Raw genomic sequence first — 22,159 nt, forward strand, 5'->3', positions numbered from 1 at the left:
CTTGGCAACATGTTGTGGGGCAAGTAGAATTATTTGAGATAGCAATATTGCAGCCTAAATTTATTAGGCTAAGATTTGAGGTCTTATTCCATGTTAATGCATTACTGAGTTGTGATGCATGGTTAGACCCTGCTCCTCGGATGCTGTAAAAGTAGAAGCATTTTGGAGCTGTCTCAGAACAATCCTAAGACTGAAATACTGATGTATATGACAACTGAAAAACTGGCATGTGATAGCTGTCTATCATTTACTTCAACTGTAAAAACCTCTGGAATCTTAAGAGTTGAAAGCAAATAGAACAGTTCCATTTGAACAATATTCTGGTAGTCTTTATGCCTGCAATTCCTTTGCTTTCTTTGAGTTGCATTTCTCTTCCCTTCTTTCAAACACTTCTAATTACTAGTTCCTTTGTAACAATTGAACATAGTAAAACAGTGCTAATAGAGCTATGGACCACAGGAGCAAGCTAAGGGTGACTCCTTTGAAGTGTGATGCCAAAGATGATCACAAGGTAGAGCCAATAAGGTCAGAAAGCTACATCTCTGTGTGTGTGTGCGTGCAAATGTGTATGTATATATAAAATTAGATGCCCATACAGTGAAACGCATTGGAAACCTAGACCTCATTCTCAGAACTGCTACAATGAAGAAGGTTCAGAGGATGACCATGAAGATGATCAGAGGGGTTGGAGCACCTCCCTTGTGGGGACAGGCTGTGAGAATTGCAGCTGTTCAGCCTGGAGAAAACAGGGCCCTGGGGAGACCTTCCAGTACCTCAAAGGGGCCTACAAGAAGGCTGGGAAGGGACAAGAGGGAATTGATTTGAGTTTGAGGAGGGTAGATTTAGACTGGATTTTAGAAAGAAATTCTTTACAGTTAGGGTGGTGAGACACTGGAGTAGGTTGCCCAGGGAGGTTGTGAATGCTGTTCCGGAGATGTTCGAGGCCAAGTTGGACAAGGCCATGAGTGATCTGGTCTAGTGGAAGGTGTCCCTCCCCATGGCAGTGGGGGGTTAGAAGTAGGTGATCTTTAAGGTCACTTCCAACCCAAACTGTTCTGTGATACTTGGCAATGCTTCTTTAGTAGCAGTTCTCATTCTTCCTGTTCCATGTATCAGTTTCTTCCATTTCCATGTATCAGTTTAAAGTATGTGTTTGCAAAGTCCTGTTTCTTTTTTTCTTGCTTAACTGGTCCATGGCTAATGGATTTAGGATTGTGGTGGTGGTACAGTTTAAGCCCAAATGACAGTGAGGAGACTAAATTAACTTAGATACCAAAACACTTCAATCACACATAAATGCAATTACAGCTTCCCTGTTTGGTGTGAGAGGTGATGTGCTCCAGAAGAAAAGTCATGAGAGTTATTGTTGTGATTCCAGCTCTGCTGCATGTAAGCTTGGTGCAGGTTTGTGAGGTCCCTGAGTTCTTTCTCTTATTTTGATGCTGTCAGTTACAGGACTGGGTAGTAGAGAATATTTGATTATTATTTGGCCTGTTCAGGTTTATTCATTGCCAGACAATTGGTGGTTATCATCACTGGTGCACACAGTCTGCTTGTCTCAAAGATTCTCGAAGTATGTGTTTCATAGCACTTACAGACTTTCGCAGTCTGTAAATAAACTAGAAAAATGTCATCTCTACGTCTGTAAGTCTGGAACTGAAAGGTAATTTTCCTTGGTCTGGATAAAGTGAAATACTTTATTCCTCCTGTGCCTGCTGAGGGGGTGGGGGAAGTAAAATAAAAGCATCAAGTAGAATGTGGGGAAGATAAATTGGAATAATACAGGGAGAATTGTCTGTGTTAATTGTATGCTGTAAGTTGGTATTTGGCCTTATTAACTCTGTTGAAGTGATTTGGGCAAGTTCAATATCCTTTGCATCTTGTTCCTGTGTGTTTATAGGCTTTCTGACCCTTTGGCTGCAGTGCTATTTGAGGCTGCAACAAAGCCTAGGGTAAGAGAGAAGTGAAGATACTTTCTTCTTGCTGGGAAATACACATGGTAACTGGTGAATCCAGGGTTGGTGTTTAACCTGCATTTACTTTATGTAGAGATTTACTGGGAACAGCTAAATGGGGCAAAAATATTTACCTGTGTTGCAAGTGGGTTTTGTCCTTCTTATTTGTCTGTTGATGGTTTTTACTGGTCATGTAACACCTGCAGCAAAATTGGTAAGCCCCTTATAAGAGTGACAGTTTATTCCTTGTTATGTCTGTTAACCAGGTAAATAAATAATGTGAATTCAAGCTATGTTTGTTGGTATTTTAAAGATAATTCTAACTTACAGGCAAAATGTCATACTTAGTCTCCTGGTAGGTATGCACTTGCTGTCTCAGAATGGGGCATTTCTACATTTGTGTGCTTGAGAAATCTGATTTTTCCTTTTGTGTGGTTTTAGTTTGACAGAAAGGAAGTATTTATCTGGAGAAGTTTGCTGAAAGGTGAATCAAATCTACACATCTTTCCCTCCAAAGCATATTAGTTTTCTGTAACACTACTTGTTCTTCTACTTAAGGTGTATTTTTCTGATCTTCAGCCACATTAGGCTTGAATTCTGTTTAAACTCCAACTTCAGCCTATGTGATTCTCTTTTTTTACATTCCTTGGTTTATTTAATCATGAAGTATTCTAAACTGGGATCTTACCAGGTTTAATTACTTCAGTGAAATAAAGAATGTAAATTATAGCAATTGAGAAGCTCTAAGAGAGGTATAACAGTGTTTCTTAAGCCCTACTGAATAAATTGTCTGAACTAAAGTGCAGAAGAGTAGTTTTACTGTGATTATTCAGGACAGTAATCAGTGGTTTGGATTTAAATGCTGAAGTACCAAATGGATGTTGCAAGTACTTCACCTGTGGAAGTGAGTGTCTTTTGTAATATACTGTTATTTCCCATTTTCATTCATCATGCCTAGTAAGTCACTCAAGTCTGAGTATGCTAGGGTGTGTTAAGGAACTGTCATATAATTTGTTAATTTTTTTTTTTCTGTGGAGAGGGTAGTTTGATATTGATACATACAAAAATGTAACATTTAAATTACATGATATGTTTTGATTATAATTTAAGGTCTGACAGGTTTTTTTTGTCTCCTGAGAGCAACAGATTGAATGAATGAGGTTGATTGTTGGTGCCTTTACTTTTTAGACGTTATTTGATAATCAGATCAATGCTTCAAAAAAGGAAGACTTGGAAAATGTTAATAAAAATGACACCTCAAAGAAGATGTCTGTTGAAAGAGTTTATCAGAAAAAGACTCAGCTTGAGCACATCCTCCTCCGTCCAGATACCTATATTGGGTCAGTTGAACCATTAACTCAGGTAAGTGTCACTAAATTTATAGTCTTAATAGTTTTTGTTGTTTCAACAGGGAAATAATTATTCTGGTTAATAAATAGGCATATCTCTACTTCTCTGAGTATTCTGAATTACCATGGTAAAAACTGTGGTCATGTTTATGTATACATACATGTGTGGGATATAGAACAGGGGTCCAGTGAAAATGCATGGTTCACCTGAAATAACATGCTAAGCAAATGTTGAAGTTCAGTCAAAACATGAGTGCACACCTAGGTGTGTAAACTCAGTTCTATGTGTATTTACGGACATGCCTATAGACACACATATTTGTGTGTAGCATTTGCTCTAGGTTCAAAAATTCTTTGGCCTGTTCAGCTAGAGAACAGAGAATTTAAGCCTACAGCTGGCACTTTTCCAGCTGTTTTTTTAAATTGCAAATTGCTTTGAGCTTCACTGTCTTCACATGCTGAGCTTCACACATTGTTGGAGTTTCCCACCAAGCAGAAAACAATGGCTTTTCATTATGGAAGTCTGTTGGTAACATAATTTTTGCCAAACATCTGCTTCTGCTTTTGTCTTGCATGACAGCAGCAATGAAATTGGAGAAGTTTGAAGTGAATAGGCCTTAGAGAATCGCAAACTGGTTACACAGACAGTAAATTATTTTATTTTGTTTACATGTAGCTAATGTGGGTTTATGATGAAGATGTAGGAATGACTTGCAGAGAAGTTACCTTTGTTCCAGGCTTGTACAAGATCTTCGATGAAATCGTTGGTATGTATTTTTAACAATACTACTACTCTAGCGTTATGGAGCACACACTTGTTTGAGCACTCCCAGAGCATGTTCATTTGTATTGAAGTTTAGACCATAGAGCTAGAGTTCCACTGAACTGAAGCGCAGTCAAGTTTTATTGCATCCCAGCACTACAGCATAGGTTAAAAAGGGAAGTTTTCAGTTGAACTTGTAAAAAACTGTAGATATTTGTAACTTAATGTCCAAACTCGATCATTCTTTATGATCAGTATTGTTACAAGGGTTTTGATCTGCAAAGTTTATTAGGATCACAGTTTTAAGTGACATTTGAAAGAAGATGATTATTCTAAAGTTTTAGATCATAATTTCATTAAAACTACCTCCTTCTCTACAAAAGTGGTGATGACGGTGATTCTTACATGGATAATGTCTAGACTTGAGGTGGTTTTAAAATGTGTATCGTAATGCCATTCAAAAGTGTGGTGTCTGAGGCACAAACAAATCTCAGAATCACAGGACATGATTCTTAGAAAATTCTGCCTTAGGTTCCTGAGTCACTGTAATTTATTACTTTATATTCTCTTGGTGACAGGCACACACTGAAGACTAACAATAGAGAGATGCAACACCTGAATAGTGTGTTGCTTACTGAACTGGTATTTTGGGTTAATTGACATGAAATCTTGGGATAATTAGTATTTATGAAGTTATGTTGTAAGGATTCATGCGATTACATCATAAACTAAATTATGATCTGCTGAGGTCAGTGGAGATTTTGTCATGACCTGGGTTCAGCACTTCTCCTCTGAAAGTACACACCATCATGGGAGGGAGTCTGCTTCCATCTTGTTCCATTAAAAAGGAAGATCATTATTGTATCAGTAGCAGAGTACTGTGTGGTTTACTGCTTGTTTATGTGACACCAACCAGTGCTGCACAGAATGTGGTTTGAGAGCTAGGGGAAGGTATAGTAACATTATGAAAACTGGACATTATAGCTGTCTGTACTTTTGAATGAAACTATACTTCAGAATTTTAGCAAAAGCACTTAGAAATGTCTGCTCTTTTATTGAGATTCCTATAATCTTTTAAGATCTCGTCCTTTGGTATTTTGGGGTTTTATTTTGGTCATTTTTACAGAATCACAGAATTATTGAGGTTGGAATAGACCTCTGAGATCATCAAGTCCAACCTATTCCCTAACACCACCACACTGACTAGACCATGTCACTAAGTGCCACATACAATCTTCCCTTAAACACCTCCAGGGATGGCGACTCCACCACCTCCCTGGGCAGTCCATTCCAGTGTCTAATTCCCCTTTCTATGAGGAAGTGCTTCCTAACATCCAATCTAAACCTCCCCTGGCACAGCTTCAGGCCATGGCCTCTTGTCTTGTCACAAGTTGCCTGGGAGAAAAGCCCAACCCCCACCATACTACAACTTCAGGTAGTTGTAGAGTGTGTTAAGGTCCCCGCTATGTCTCCTCTTCTCCAGGCAATACACCCCCAGCTCCCTCTGTCTCTCCTCATCAGACTTTCCCTCCAGTCCCTTCCCCAGTCTTGTCACTCTCCTCTGGACCTGTTCCAGCACCTCAATATCTCTCTTGCAGTGAGGGGCCCAGAACTGCACACAGTACGTGAGATGAGGCCTCACCAGTGCCAAGTACAGGGCTAGTCCTGCTGGCCACACTATTACTGATCCAGACCAGGATGCCATTGGTTTTTCATGCCACCTGGGCACACTGCTGGCTCACGTTCAGCTGTTGTCAAGCACTACCAGGTCCCTCTCTGCCTGGCTGCTCTCTAGCCACGCTGTCCTCAGCCTGTAGCACTGCATGGGGTTGTTGTGGCCAAAGTGTAGGACTCTGAGCTTGGCTTTGTTAAACCTCACACCATTGGCCTCAGCTCATCCTGCCCAGGTCTCTCTGAACCTCTTTGAAGGTCTTCCTACCTTCCAGCCATCAACTCTCTGCCCCCAGCTTGGTGTCATGCACCTATTTGCTAAGGGCAGACTCCATCCCCTCATCCAAGTCATCAATAAAGGTGTTGAGTAGAATGTGGGCGATGAGACAAATGCTGAAAATGGTTGTAATGTGTTTTCATGGTTAGTGGCTGTAGTGATGTCTCTGATTTCTGTTGTTTGTTGTCAATATACATTGGAGTGCGGTTGAACAGACCCAGAAAATACATGTCTGTATTTCTAAGATAATCTAATTGTGAGAAAGAGAGTCAGTAAATAGCAGAAGATTGAAAAGTATCTTCTTGCAGATACTTGACCATATTTGTAGTAATAAGATGCAGAATATACAAAGAGATACCAGATTAGGAAATAGCCATACTATTGTAACTTGTGGTAGAATATGCATATGATCAATTTTACAGATCAAGTAATGAATTATTGCTCCTACAAAGTGTTACTTTGTCTTACTTTATTTCACAGTAAATGCTGCTGACAATAAACAGAGGGACAAGAATATGACTTGTATTAAAATATCCATTGATCCGTAAGTAAAAGCTATATTTTGTTTACTTTCCCTGCCAGCGCTATTGTACAAGTGATTCTGCTAATCAAAATTGGATTTTTTCAGAAGCAAAATAATACTTCTGGAATTATTTCCATTTGGCTTTATATCTTAACATGAAAAGGGTGAAGTGGTTAACAGTAAGTACTCTTATTCTGAATTTGCAAAAATTTACTTTCTTAAAACACTCATTAATGTTTAAGTAAAACTCAAACCCAGAAAATCACAACATTTGTGATTAGATGAAAGCACAGCAGTACATAACTGTATCCAGCCAGGTTACTCATAAATATCATAAACCTTGAGGTTTTGTAACATAATGTTACATCTCTTGAACTTCTATGTTAACTCATTTAGCGTTAGGTTAAGGTTATGTAATCAGCCTGAAACTGCAGATTTCAAATATGTTACTAGCACTATTATATGAAATTCAATACTTAAAGAGATATTTCCTAATGAAAAGCACTGTAGTTAAATAGATGTTAATTATGTTCCTTTAGTAGTATCATTTCAGTGACATTTAACTGAATAATAACGGGTTTAGAAATTTAATTTTCACACCTGATCTTTGGGATAAATCTGCTGAGAAGTAATTTTTTTCTGCAAGTTTTCCTTCTAAGGCATCTAATAGGCACAAAATAAGTGTGGGGGTTGCTTTGTGATTGATAGGGCTGTGAATAAATGTGGTAAGAATATGGTACTGTATTTCATAACAGGTGGATTGCCTGAAAGATTCTGTTTTCAAGGGACATTGATTAATGTATTCACTATTTTTTAGGGAATCAAACATTATCAGCATATGGAATAATGGAAAGGGTATACCAGTTGTGGAACACAAAGTAGAGAAAGTATATGTACCTGCTTTAATCTTTGGGCAGCTGCTGACATCCAGCAACTATGATGATGATGAGAAAAAAGTTACAGGCAAGACTATTTAATATGTTTTGGTTTATTCGATTAAGCCATTATTTGCTTTTCAGTATGTTCTCCCTTTTTCTACTCCATTTCATGACACAAGATTACTTAGTCACCAGTACTATAGCTCTTTCTTTGAGTAAAATGACTTAAAGAAAAAAACTTACCTTTTCTTTTTGTTGTGGTTTGAGCCTTAACTGGAATTTAAGAGCTCAGATGGCGGTGAGATTGAGAACTCCTCCCCGCTCCCCCTTCCTCTTTTCTTATAGAAAAGGGAAGGGGAAAGCATAGGGAAAAATAAGGGAAGGGAAAAAAGGAAAGAAAGGGGGATAAGGAAAGAGGGGAGGAGGTAAATCTACCGAGAAATAATTTGGAGTCAGTCTGGAAGTAGAGGAGTATTTTTTTCTTTAAACTATATATATATATATATATATGTAACTAGATATATGTGTAACAATAACAGGAAGGGTTCACAAGGGTAAGGAACAAGGATAGATAGGGAGATATACAAAAGCAACAGTCCTTTGGGGAAACGTGGATGTGTCAGGGAGAAAGATCAGAGCTGACCACATGGCAGAACCAGGAAGCCAGCAGCAACTCTTGGTCCTCTTGCACAGGCAAGGCAGGAGCAAAAGAGGCGGGAAATGGTTGCTGTACCCTCCCCTTCATAGTTTTGCTAGATAGGAAGGGGGAGTAGAACAGACTAACTCAGTTTCCCAGCGGGGAACCCCTCCTGGGGGGAAGGAAGAAACCAAGTCCATCTGGATCAGGATTCCTTCATTCCCGAGGAGAGTAGGGATCTCACACCCCTCCCTGTCCCAGGATGGGTGTCAACCCCAGCACACTTTTTTAATACCATTTAATACCATTGACATCCTTTGATAGCTGTTGACATGTGGCCCAGCTTTTGTCTTATATAGGAAAATTTTACTTTATTGGCATAGTCTGTATATCCTAAATAGGGCTCTGCTCTGAAAAGCTTCTGATATGTTGTGTTTTCAGGTGGGCGTAATGGCTATGGTGCAAAGCTTTGTAACATATTTAGTACAAAGTTTACAGTTGAAACTGCTTGCAAGGAATATAAACACAGCTTTAAGCAGGTATGGAAATTGTCTGAACTGTTTTCCTTTGTTGTGACTATAAATTTAAAATTTACCATTTTTTCTATATGTCATGAATATTTCATTGCATGAATCATTTAACATTCAGATGAATGTGTAGAGTTTGCAGGCTAGGTTAGTTAACTCAGTAAAATCGGTCCCTCTGTGTACTAGAGTTTTGGAGGTTTAGCAATACTTTTCTTGGGAGTGTTAGGTGACTAAAAAGGAAAAAAAATGCTTTTGTTTAAATGAAAGTTCTTTCATATGCATTTGAAAAGAAATATATTGAATTAAAAAATTTTGCTATTGCTGTTAAAGTATTTGTAAAAAAAAAATCAGCTTAGTTTGTGCAAACACGGAAACAATTATCTGGATAATTTTGTTCAGTGTTAAAAAAATTATTTTTAGGTGTTTTTGCCATGAATTTCAGTAATTTAGCTGGACTTGAGTGCAAGCCCCTCCTTCCTCCTGTGGTCAGTTTAGGAATTACCCCCCAACATGAATTTGGAGAATTACCCCCCAAAATAAATCACCAGACTAGTACAGAAGGTTTGGAAGCAAATGAAGCTATATTTACAAGCTAACTAAAATATAGAAATATGAAATGCCATGAATATGTTATTTTTTTATATATATATATATTTATATTTACATATATTACCAATTTAGAAACACACAAGAGACCCCTCTGGACGAAAGCCAGGGGACTACCAACAGCCCCTCTACCAGTACAAGGGGAAAAAGAGAAAACGAGAAAGGAGTTAGCATAGCCTGCTAGTACTTAGCCACCACAAGGAACTAAGGTCAGCAAAACCAAGCAGAAGCACCAGCTGGTATCAGCTGGAATTAGAGGCACATAAAAAGAATAGTTTATGCAACTAACTTTAATCCCAGTCAGCCAGCCAATGGAATTATTTAGACCTTATAATTACTTTTCTTTTACATCCAATGGTAATTTATTTTCCTTTCTACTATTTTCTTCAGAATTTCCTAGGCATTAGCCTATAACTGTGACACTTGCCCTTTGAACCCATTGCCTGTCGTTATCATTCTTAGCACACAGAACAAGGATTGAATATAGTCTCACAGCTTTAAGATGGCCACCTTTCTAAAAGTGTGAAGAGTCTTGATAGAGTATTAGATTCCAATGTTCCTTGTGTTTGGAGTCTTTTAGAATTGGTGGCTTTTTTTCTTTTCTTTTTTTTTTTTTTGACAATTTCTGGTTATGGTGTCATGCCACTGCATAAACAAGATATTTCAGTGGCTTTACTTGCTCTCTTTAAAAATGTAACTTGTTTTGCTGGCTGCCAAAAAGTAAATTGATACTGGTTTGAGCGTAATTCTTGCAAATGAGATGCTTTACAACTGAGATAAAGAGCTATGTTTTCCAGTATTTTTGAAATGTGAAAACTTAATACAACTGAATTTTAATGTATGCTGTGAGTAGGCATTTTCTTCTTAGCCATAAATGTGCCTGTGCTCTTAAACAATGGACCGCAACAACACTAATGAGTCAATTCTAAGCAAGTTGCTTGGTCAAGAAGCATGCTTTGGTATTCTGCATGGCCACAAAGATGCTGTGTCAGAGACTTCTGAGTCTCTGCACTAATATGCCTCTCCATAGAAGTGATGGGCAGTAAGGACTGTTTAGCTCACTTGTGTCTGATTCAGTCACTTCTGTGGTGAACTATTTGCATTATAATCATGTCCTTCAATGTAATGATACGTACATATTTACGGAAAACACCAGTCTGCTGTCACCTCTGCTTGTGCAAATGTTGGTAAAGCAATTAATTTTATGTGTAGAATTTTACCAGAAGAAACTTCTAAAAGGAGTTGGTGAGCTTTTTGTTATTTAGCCATTGGAATTCGAACATAGCTGGAAAGTGGAACAAAAGAGGAGGATAATGTGTATTGTAAACTAACATCTGAAATGTTTTGTTTCCAAAGACATGGATGAACAATATGATGAAGACCTCTGAACCTAAGATTAAGCATTTTGATGGTGACGACTACACATGCATTACATTCCAGCCAGATCTATCTAAATTTAAAATGGAAAAACTTGATAAGGATATTGTAGCCCTCATGACAAGAAGAGCGTATGATTTGGCTGGATCATGCAAAGGAGTCAAAGTCATGTTGAATGGGAAAAAGTTACCTGTAAGAGCCTTACTTAAAATATTTTAACTGTATTGAGTATTTGATGTGAAGAATAGTAATGACTATCTGTGCTACTCTTAGGTTAATGGATTTCGCAGTTACGTAGATCTTTACGTAAAAGACAAGCTGGATGAAACTGGAGTTGCACTCAAAGTTATTCACGAAGTTGTGAACGAACGGTGGGATGTGTGCCTCACTTTAAGTGAAAAAGGGTTTCAGCAGATCAGCTTTGTAAATAGTATAGCTACCACAAAGGTGAGTAGTTACATGATAAAAAATGCAAATGATAAAAATGTGCTAAGGTTATGCGCAGTCAGTTATTTGATTAAAAAAAAAAAATCCAGGTTACTAAAAATTAACAGGCAAGAGAACACTTTGCATGAGAGGATCTTACAGAGCAATTGGATGCAATCAGCACATATTCATAGCAGTATTTATGAATATGCACTAGTTTAAAAAAACTAGCTGGGGTTGGACAAGAGGACCTTTGAGGGTCTCTTCTAACCTGGTGCAACCTGTGAATCTGTGAATTATCGGTGATGCTGGTGTCCTATATGAGCATACTTGGTATTGATCAGATAGATACAGAATGGAGCTCTTCCATTCCTCCTTTATTAACACATTGTAATACAATAATTCCGAAATTAAAGTAAAAAAATGTACAAACTCCTTTAATGCTAGCAGTAGGAGGTTTTATAGGACAAAAATGACTTTTGGTGTTCTTGAAAAATGGATTTCCATTTATGGCTTTATGATGTATAAAACTGGCCTGAAGTGTGAGATTTTTACTACTTTTTTTTTTTCAGTTTGTGTTTCTATGTAAGAGGATCTAGGTGTTTCTTATACTCATTAACAACTACAGTAGTAGAGAAATTACGTCATAGCAATTCTTCAGTTATGAAAATGCAGCAATATACTCAGCATAGTAAACTACAATCCTTCTCAAATTGCTGGAGTGGTCCATCACCAAGGTGTAACTCTCAGTGATGCCTGTTTGAGTTGGCCCAGGTTTAGGGATCTGTGATCTGTTGTGGTGAAAGAAGTCTTTGCCATTTATGGTCTTCAAAAATTACTCCGTATGAGTGATCTAACAACAGAACAGTCAAACAATTATCAGTGTTAATCTCGCTGGTAATTGATGTGTAGCCTGTGTTTTGGTGGTATAGAATTTTTACTACGTAACAACTTCTACTGTAATTTTCAGTGTAGCTGAGCCAGCATTCAGTGGTAAGGGGAACAGTTTATTTCATTGTAAAATATTTACTTATCTGATACTTACCTGATGCTTGTTAAAATGTGGGATAACAAACATGAAAGGTTAAAACTTAGTTTGAATTCAGGCCTCTTTATGCAACATAAAGAAAGTAGTGTGACCTTAAAGATGTATATACTACTTTTATGAATAAGCTATTAATGTAGAGAAACTTAGTAATGCTTCCTATCGGGTTAATAAAATGTATTTGAAAAAATTAAATACCTTTTGACTTCTAAGCTTAATATATTGCATACATTTGCTCAAAAGATTTTGAGTTTGCCTCTTTTGGATCAATTTTCACCCATCATGCAGTTACACATACATTGTTATCATATATTCTTTAAGAAAATTCATAGAAAAGTACTGTGTATTCTTCAAAGGTAAGTGTTGTAATTTCTAGTTTTTCCCACTCTTCCGATCCATGCCTTATGTGTGTGACTGGATGTGGAATGGGGCCGGTGAACCACCTCACCAGCAATTGATGTGCAACTACCCACTGATGAGACATAATGGCTAGTAACTAACTGCGTCAACTGCCTGTCCCCTTATCTGCTAACAGGTGAGGAGCTCATTTCAGCTGTTTTTTGGTTATTTATCACTGTTTGCTGAAAGCTTTTCATTTCTGTTCCTGGATAAATTTCACCCAGTCGTAACTTCCACCTTTTTAAAAAATTGCTTTAAATTCCAAGCAAGTTTTGGTTTTGTTTTTGGTGGTTTTTTTAAAGTTGACAGGGTGGGGTGTTTTAGAGGGGTGTATAGAACACTAGGTAGTATGTTGAGGCACAGTTCCCTTAGTTTGTTCAGGCTCTGAGGCAGCATTTGAGAGAGTGTTTGTAGCTGTTAGGGTCATGCAGATAACCTTTAGTAAGACTTTGTATATAAAGTGATTAAACACAGTCTTCTCAAGTTCTGAATTTCAAGTGGTAGCTGTAGTAGAAATTGTAGTAGAAACTTCACTTATTAGCATAGTAATTTAAAAATATTTTTAATAGGATGACACCACTAGCTGTAACACTGCTGATCACTGCAGCAGAAATGGTCGGCTAATACTGATGCAGTGTCAGATAATACGTGACTCGGGTGGAGGGAGCATCTCAATCTGTCAAAGTTTGCTTGTGTACAGCAAGAGATTCAGGACCATTCAGATTTATTCTAATGAAGTAAATCGAACAGAAAACAAATGCTAAAGAAAATAGGGGTTTGTTTGTATAGCTAATTAAGTGCAAACTTCCATTTTATTATTAGCTTCTGAGTTTGTTTGCTGTATGAGCCATTTATCTGTCAATAGAATTTAAATATGACTTACCTCAGAATTAATTGAGGCTGTTGGCTATTGATGGATATTTGAATGCAATGAATATAAGAGCCAGTCTTAAGCTTAATTTTTGTGATTTTAGTTGTTACCACTTCACTAGATGTCCTTGTATCCTGAGATTTGCAAGACTGGGGTTAATAGTTACATTCTGGAGAAAGAAGGTTGTGCAGTTTTAGTGCTCTTCCTCATAATAATTACTGACAGCCCTCTAAATTTGGAGGGTATTTTTCTTTTTGTGTCTTGTATTGCAATGTACTGACCGTCGGGGCAGTTAGAGGCTGTTATGCTTCTGTAGTGGGTAGATGTGCCACCTACTGGTGAGATGGTTGAAAGGTTCCCAACTTTGAGCTCTGAACATCCCTCACACTGAGTTACACACTGAGAATGGACACAGGAATGGGGAATTGTTATAATAAATAATGTCTTATAAGAACAAACATTACTGGTAAGTAGTTATTTTTACTATGTCAAATGTTAGTTTTAGGAAAATATTTGAAGTACTAAGACTGTAAGAAAAAAAATATTAAAATTGCTAAAGTTGTAAATACAAACATATATTGAGATATTCCCATAAGTTTTCAGTAATGTGATGAGTAAAAGTCATCAGTTTTAAAACTGTCTTTTAAATGTGGAATGTTTTTGAAGTGTAACTTGATGTTTTCCTATAGCAGCTTATCTTTACGGGTTGGAGATGGATTCTTTTTTTTTTCTAAATTTAACGTGTCAGGATGTTCAACTTGAACTCTCCCTATGGTAAAACTCTTTCATCCACATTTGAAAGAGTTTTAAATGTGTTGTGTTTTAAATGTGGTGAATTTGGGACTTTGGGTGTTTTATTGTTCTGGTTTTAGTTTTCTTTAAGGAAAAATGCTGGGGGAGAAAACCACTTTTGTCTATGATGCTTCTGGAACACACTAGTGGTTTGTGTTGCTGTTTATTAGGTGACAAAAACCACAGGTGATTTCTTTGAAGTGCAAGTACTGGCTTGGTTATGAACAACAATATTTACTATCCTAAGCTATTTCTTTACCTCCTTTTTTTTTTTTCTTCAAATGTTTAAAAACTTTTCATCTCGGATTTCTACATGAAGTTGAGTGCGTGGCTATTATCTCACATCAGTTCAACCGTATCACATCTTCTTCAGTCTTTTTTGATGTATACCGACTGATACTATGATACTTTTCCTTGAAATGTGGAATTGTTGTTCTTTCTTTTCCTCTGTGTTTTTTGGCTGCTGTTTTTTCTTGGGTTTGTTGATTGCTGTTTCTTACTTCTTATCTAACCCATTTCCTCATACCCATCAAATGCTTTTTTTGGTTGCTGATTTAAAGTCCAAAGACAATTGTATTTAGAGAAAGTAACAAGCTTTGGGACACTTGCTGAAGGTATTCAAATACTTAGTGCTTCCAATTTAGACTGAATTTCATCAATAGTAAAACCACTTTTTAAATATGGAAAATCTCTGTTTCTTTCCTGATGTATTGGAAAGCAAGAGTTATATACGGCTTTAAAAAGGGAACTTTCTTGATTTTACTTCCGAAGTTTAAGAACGGTGTAGCTGTGAGATGAATATATTGCCTCTGACAAAATTTTTCTTGCAGTAGTGGCTTAACTTGAAATACCAAAGAATGCTCATAGCATTAACTCAGATAGCTGTGTAAATACAGCTGGGAAAAGATGAGATGACTTTTGTGAAGGAGTAGGCATGGATGCTATATATCTAAGGGTGAGGTCTTGGACATATTTTGTGAATTAAATGGGGAGAACTTGGTTTGATGAACAAATTGCTGACATTTTCAGTCTAAGGTTATTTATATGCCTGTTAAAAAGATACCTTTTGACAGCTGGGTGGTGTTGCAGGTGCCAACCCAGTGCTACAGAGTTATTTATAGATCTACCATACTCTTGAGGCTTTGCATCCTGTGAAAAACTGTAAGCAGCTACATTTGAAGTCCGCCACTGTACAGTGAATGAAAGGTCTCCTGCTTCTTTAGTTCCATGTGAAATATATCATCCTCACTTGTATCAAGACTGAATAACATGGAAGGGAAACTTCAGAACAGATTTTTCCCTTGTTATGCTGCAGTTTCATGTGCATGGATTTCCAAATATATGTGCAACTACAGGAATTTAGTTGATATGGATAAAAACGATTAGGAAATTAAATGGGTTGTTTTGTTGTTTGATGATTTTTTTTTCTTTCATTAAGGGTGGTAGGCATGTTGATTATGTGGTGGATCAGGTTGTGGGCAAACTGATAGAAGTGGTGAAAAAGAAGAATAAAGCTGGAGTTTCAGTGAAACCATTTCAGGCAAGTAATTTAGTTTTTAAAAGATTCTGAAATAGTTGAGTGTGGTAATTTTGTTGAGTAAATTATTTTCTATGTTTTCAACAGGTGAAGAATCATATATGGGTTTTTGTTAACTGCTTGATTGAAAACCCATCATTTGACTCCCAGACGAAGGAAAACATGACATTACAGCCTAAAAGTTTTGGGTCCAAGTGCCAGCTATCTGAGAAGTTTTTTAAAGCAGTAAGTAAAGCTTTTTGCTTTTTTTTTTTCTCTTTTTTTTCTGTGAAGCAGGGATTGACATGCTGTATCAAGTGTATATATGTTGATTAATTAGTGCATTATGGCACTGTGGTGATATTAGCATACTATGAAAACCACATGGAGGAACTTTCTCTGGCCTTAATAATGGCAGTAATAACTGTTTTGTCTGTTACCCTGCCTTTAAAAGCAAGTTTCACCTGAGTAGCTCATTTCTTGGATATTCTGATATTTCTATCAATGAAATGTGTTTGATTCTGAAAAGCTAAAGATAGCTCTTGACTAATTTCTTGTATTAAAATATTTTTCTTAAGTTGAGAATATTGTCTGCCTTATTCTTTGATTTCAGTCTTGCTGTCTTCCACCAAAGTGAAAAGAGGGAAGGAACATGTCACATATTCTTCCAGTAATCAAGGAAACACAAAATTGTGACTGTAGGATTCTCAGGCAACACACTTAGAGATTTTGCCTGTAGATGAGCTAAGAATTGCTAGTCTAATTGAACATGTTACTAGAAATACACGGAGGAGGTTTTTTTCCTCTACCACATTTTTATACACAGAAAGAAATGTGGAATCCTGTTAGCCAGAACTCATTTTACTGAGTCCTATGTAGTGCCAGTGGTAAAAATGGAAATTCCACAACACAACACAATCTTGTATTCATTCTTCAGATGTTACTATATATGCTGTATTTCTAAGAGTAGATTTGATTTCCAGTGTTTCTGATATTCTGAGATGTGAACACTCATCTCCATAGCTGTTAAAGGTGCAGCAAAATCTCTACCTAATGAGTGCTGCATTATGGAGCATAAAAAAGAGGCACAGCTCCACCTCTGTTTCCTTCTGATGTGCAAACAAACCTAAAAGCAATTTTAGTTTAGAAAATATGCTATATATGATTTTTGCTTCAGATGTTTCTCTTGAAATGTTATCACTTGAAAAAGTGGCTGATGAGAGTCTTAGATACTTTTGGCTATCTTTCAGCTGTTTTTAGTCATTACCAAAGAAACTTTAAATGGTCATATATATTTCATAGGGTACTTTTTGGTGTCAAAGTCCAGGAAACAGGTACTTAGTACCTAAAATATCTCAGCACATCAACCACATAACATAAGACAGCCATTCAGTAGGTCTTAGTCCTCTTTTCTTCTTTCCACCAATGATAAAGGTATGGGAAAGTAGGCGTTTGAGTGTTTAGTTTCTTTTTTGTGTGCATAAAATGCTAGACAGTAAGGTATGTGTGAATTCTTTGACTTCTGATATGTCCTAGTCATTAAAACTTAGAGGGATTCAAGAAACAGCACTGTATCAGTAACTTAAAATTGAAAGACGATGATCTGCTGTGTGAAGCTTTACTTTTCTCATCCACAATTCTTATCTGTTGCTTGTAGGCCTCTAACTGTGGTATCATAGAGAGTATTTTGAATTGGGTTAAATTTAAGGCACAAACTCAGCTGAACAAAAAATGTTCATCAGTGAAACACAGTAAAATCAAGGGCATTCCGAAACTGGATGATGCTAATGATGCTGGTAAGAGCGCTTATTTTTAATGTCTGTAAGACTTCATATATTTCTTTTCTTTTCCACAGATATCATAATTTAAAACCTGACTTTTTTTTCTCATCTGTATGTATGCTGTTAAATAAAAATGTTTCTAGCTTCCTAAACTTTCTTTATTACAGGAATGCTGTCCTCTCTATAACAGAGAATTAATAATGTTGAACACAAGTGGTGGGGTAGTTTGATATTTAAATGTGCGTAGCTTTATTTGTGTTTTCCAGCTAAGTAGTGTTGCAAGTATTCTGTTTTGGAGTTGACCAGTCTTCCTGACATTTCTGGTATAAAAAGATTGGAATATGTCTAGGGTCACAAGCTCCATGAAGTAGATCATGTAGTGTGCAGACCTGAGGGAATGGTTCAAGAGAATTTTTCATCAGGCTTTAAATGCTGTTAGGTTTCTCTCTGGGATGTGGGGCAAACTGTGTTAACATTAGTTAATTTTTAATACATTAGCAAATGCAGAGAAATTGCAATGAAGTAGATGGATGAGTCAAGTAGGTAAAAGCATGGAAGACTGCTAAGGAGGAGTTTTTTTTTTTGTTTTGAGCTCCAGTGTTGAAGTCAAAGATGACTTGAAGAGACGATGAGGTCTGTTTAGTTTTCTTCCATTTCCTCTTGATTCCTTGGGCTCAGATTATTAATTATTTTCTTTAATTGACTTTTCTTCACTATTGCCCTACTTCCAGTTATTCAGAACTCATTCAGAGGTTGATAATCATGTCTCCTCGACCAAGTGTTTTGCTTGTGGAATTTGTATTCCTTAGTCAGATGTAGGTTTCTGGTATTTTTCATGCTTAGAAGATGGTGTCCTTGGAGAAATGCTGTGGTTTTATGGATGTCAAGCTTAGTACTCATGAATAACGTCATGAAGTTCATGTAGTTTTGTCTTTGAATTTTTTTAGAGCTGCATTCAGGAAAATACTTGACAAATTGCATTGCCATGAAATTAATTGCTAGTGATCACATCTATTCAAGAGAAAAGTACACCTGGATGATACTCAGATGTGTTTTGTGCAATTAATTTTGAGAAAAAATTTGACTCTCATATATTCTAAAGCAGCAGACTAGTATTTTTCTTGGTATTTGGATTCTACCTTGCTAGTGGCTATTGACACCTTTTGATACAGTGTGAGTAGCTGCCTAATTTAGATTATATTAAGCCTTGTGTGTGATTCAGAAGACCAAAGATTGTGAATGTAAGTTCTGTGTAATAGGAAGTACAGAGTTGTTTTTACCTACTAGATAAAGACAAATCAAAACAATTAAATGCCAGTATATTAAAATTTGTCATATTAACAGTAGGTGAGATTCAACCTGCTTGAAGTGTTTTGTAGTCTTTCCTGATATTTGGCCTTGATAAAATAGCAAAACTGCTTAAAAAAACATCTGTACCCTTGGGAATAAAAGGGTTCCTTTTTTGAACCTGCTTATTATTTAGAACTCATGGAATCACAGAATATATCTGGTTGGATGAGACCCACTCATGTCCCTAAGCACCAGGTTTTGAACACCTCCAGGGACAATGACCACCATTCAGTGAAAAATTATTTCTTAATATCTAGCTTAAACCTCCCCTGGCACAGCTTGTAACCATTTCCTCTATTCCTGTTCCTTGCCATCAAGGAGGAGGCTGGGCCCCTCCTTCAGGTAGTTGTAGAGAGCAATAAGGTCTCCCCCCTCATTCTCCTCTTCTATAGACTAAACAACCCCAGCTCCCTCAGATGCTGCTCATAGGTCATGTGCTGCAGGCCTCTCACAAGCCTTACTGCCCTTTTCTGGACATGCTTCTATGCAACTATTGAAGTTGCAATAAATAGACTCTGTGTGTGGTACCAGTATTAAGCACACTGGACAGACACCAAAGTGTGTGTCATGTAGAATCAAAATTACATATTATTAAAGATTTGCTTCTTCTCTTGAGACTTTTCTGTCAAATTTTTCTTACAATTGTCCATCTTCACTTTTAGGCTGTGCCTTTAAGAAAAGGCGAGCTACAGAATACTCTAGCTGAAATGTTTAGGTGTGAAAAGGAAAACAAAGATAATTCTAAACGACTTTCATTGGCAGATCAGTAGAATGTAACTTTAAGAACTTACACTCTATCTTCAGTCTGTTCCACTTTTCTCTTCTGATCTTGGCTGGAGTGCATGCCACTGACCTTGGACTGATGAGATAAGAACCGAACTTCTCTAACAAAGCTTTGCAATAACGAAATTTCCCTTAATATCTTTTTCTGTCCAACTAGCCTTGGACAAGAAAGAGGGGGAAGAGAAGGATTTTGGGGGAACCCGGTGGGGATTCTCCTCGGGAGGGTTTCTTTGTGTTGCATTCCTTCTTGTATATTTTTGTATACACTGTAAATACTGTATATTTTGTATATATTCATTGCATTTATTCTGCTTGTAATATACAGCTTTTCATTCGCTTCTCTGACTGAGTTTAGCTGTGCTTTATGTGGTGGGAGGATTAAACCTTCACACTACCACAGGTGGACAATAAAAAAAAATAACCCCCCCAAAAGTGTATTTTGATAAATTGCTTCTGAAATATCCTGTGAGGAAAAGGGAAATGCAGAGTGGGAAATAACTCATGTATAACTCAAGCATGCATAATCTATGTGTGTAAGATATTTGCAGCTACAAGAATGAAATGGAAAAGGTACAGAAGCAATATGACATGGGGACTGTTACATAAGATGTGCTACTGTTGCATCTCATTCCGTGTTTTGTTCCTTGTCCATAGCAATCCATAGTGCATTGTTAAGGGCAAGGATACTTATTCCTGTTGTATGCTTTGTGATAGGGAGGGCCATCCCTAAGAATAGAAATTCAGCCTATTTAAATCACTTGACATAGAGTAGAGAGAATATTCATGATGGATTAAATAGTGTTTCTGTTATTTGAGTTTAAAATCTATGCTTTCTGTTGTTTTTTTGGGGGGGGGGAAGGGGATTTGGTGTTTTTTTTTTTTTCCCTCACTTCTGCTGCTTCTTGGACTGCAGGTGGCAAACATTCCTTGGACTGCACATTAATATTAACAGAGGGAGACTCTGCCAAATCTTTAGCCGTCTCTGGCTTAGGTGTTATTGGTAGAGACAGGTATGGAGTATTCCCACTCAGGGGTAAAATTCTCAATGTTCGAGAAGCTTCTCACAAACAGGTAGGTAGTCATGTCATCTGTTTTTAGCTGGCAAATGGATCTTTCCTGTTTATTTCTGATTTCTACAGTTACACCTTCATGTTTTAATTTTTTTTTTTTAAATAAAAATATTATGTCTGTGATTTTGTAAATTACCAGTTACTTTAAAGCTTGAGATAAGCCTGGAAATATTAAGTGTAGTAGTATAGTACTGGAATGCTAAAGTACATTTCTTCACGTGTGCATGGAAATTCTGCTCTGACTCATATTAACATTATGCAGGAATAGCTAAGAACCCCCAAACTTTATACTCTCTCCACCAGCATGTGGTTTTCTTGACTTTCAGTGTGAGGCAGCATCAGCAGCATTACCCCAGAACATTAATTCCTTTGCACTCTGTGCTTTGTCCATAATAAGTCGTGTTGCTGATGTCCATAGCAATAGTGGAAAGAGAAGGCAGCCTTGTTAGATGATGTGCACTTTTCTCCCTGCCTTCTGGACCCATGGTGACTGTAGAGGAGAAAGGGAAGTCTTGGGAATGTGCATGTTCAGAAAAAATATATACAGGTGTGAAGTTTTCAAGGAGACTAGGAAGGAAAAGAATTTGAAGTTAAGGTAGGGGTGCTTTGAAAAAGTAACTGTAAAGCCCAGCTGAAAAGGATTGGGGTGTTTCCAAATTTCTGCTTTTTACACTGACTGCGAAGATGTTTTTTATACAGATTATGGAAAATGCAGAAATAAATAACATCATCAAAATAGTTGGACTACAGTACAAGAAAAGCTATGAAGATCCAGAATCTTTGAAAAGCTTGAGATACGGAAAAATTATGATCATGACAGATCAGGTTAGTATGCAATTCACAAGTTTTACTTTACAGAACCTCTTTAACTGTGGTTTGCTGCAATCTGATAGGCTCTATTTTTGTTCCTTGTGATCTGCCTCTGTGTTATGACAATATGGAGGTATTCAGAGATAATCCCTCATGTATGAGGTTACTTTATGGAAATAATTTATCTATGTGTTGGTTTGGTTACTCCAGATGAACAACTGAACTTTGGTGCGTGGTAGCAGAGACACCAAAGTAATAATAAAAAACAAGAAACTGAAAAATCTGTTGAAATGTAGTACAAAATTTAAGAGTGGATGAGGTAGTAATGTTAGAAAGTCTGGGAAAGACAATAATGCAGACAATTATTATTTTATAATGTCATGAAATGTGTGTCTGTTGTTCAGATTGTAGAAGTGTAGGAATCCTATGCCTTGGATATTTGTGAGTCACAGAGGTTAGGGGCTGTAAAGGACCTCCAGAGATCATCCAGTCCAACCCCCTTGCCAGAGCAGGATCACCTAGAGCAGATCATACAGGAACACATCCAGGCAGGTCTTGAATATCTCCAGAGAGGGAGGCTCCACAACCACCCTGGGCAGCCTGTTCCAGTGTTCTCTCAGCCTCACAGGGAAAACATTATTCCTCATGTTTACATGGAACTTTCTGTGCCTCAGCTTCCACCATTGCCCCTTGTGATGCTGTTGAGTATCACCCAACAGAGCCTGGCTCTATCCTTCTCATCTTCACATATTT

The 22,159-nt window shown here is 37.2% G+C and overlaps 1 protein-coding gene across 3 annotated transcripts in view; it reads left to right on the plus strand.

Annotated features, from left to right (window-relative positions):
• TOP2B (DNA topoisomerase II beta) overlaps positions 1-22,159 on the plus strand; it is a 59,207-nt gene that overhangs the window by 13,811 nt on the left and 23,237 nt on the right. For all 3 annotated transcript variants that reach the window (XM_068152271.1, XM_068152269.1, XM_068152270.1), the window contains exons 2-13: positions 3,144-3,317; positions 3,981-4,071; positions 6,496-6,559; positions 7,356-7,501; positions 8,495-8,592; positions 10,543-10,755; positions 10,837-11,010; positions 15,535-15,636; positions 15,721-15,858; positions 17,270-17,408; positions 20,440-20,597; positions 21,296-21,421. In XM_068152271.1, the coding sequence (XP_068008372.1) occupies positions 3,144-3,317; positions 3,981-4,071; positions 6,496-6,559; positions 7,356-7,501; positions 8,495-8,592; positions 10,543-10,755; positions 10,837-11,010; positions 15,535-15,636; positions 15,721-15,858; positions 17,270-17,408; positions 20,440-20,597; positions 21,296-21,421 (1,623 nt within the window). The remainder of the gene's footprint in view (positions 1-3,143; positions 3,318-3,980; positions 4,072-6,495; positions 6,560-7,355; positions 7,502-8,494; positions 8,593-10,542; positions 10,756-10,836; positions 11,011-15,534; positions 15,637-15,720; positions 15,859-17,269; positions 17,409-20,439; positions 20,598-21,295; positions 21,422-22,159) is intronic.

Source organism: Melanerpes formicivorus, unplaced genomic scaffold (assembly GCF_026170545.1).
Source record: "Melanerpes formicivorus ecotype bairdi unplaced genomic scaffold, bMelFor1.0.p_v2 SCAF_23, whole genome shotgun sequence".
NCBI lineage: Eukaryota > Metazoa > Chordata > Aves > Piciformes > Picidae > Melanerpes > Melanerpes formicivorus.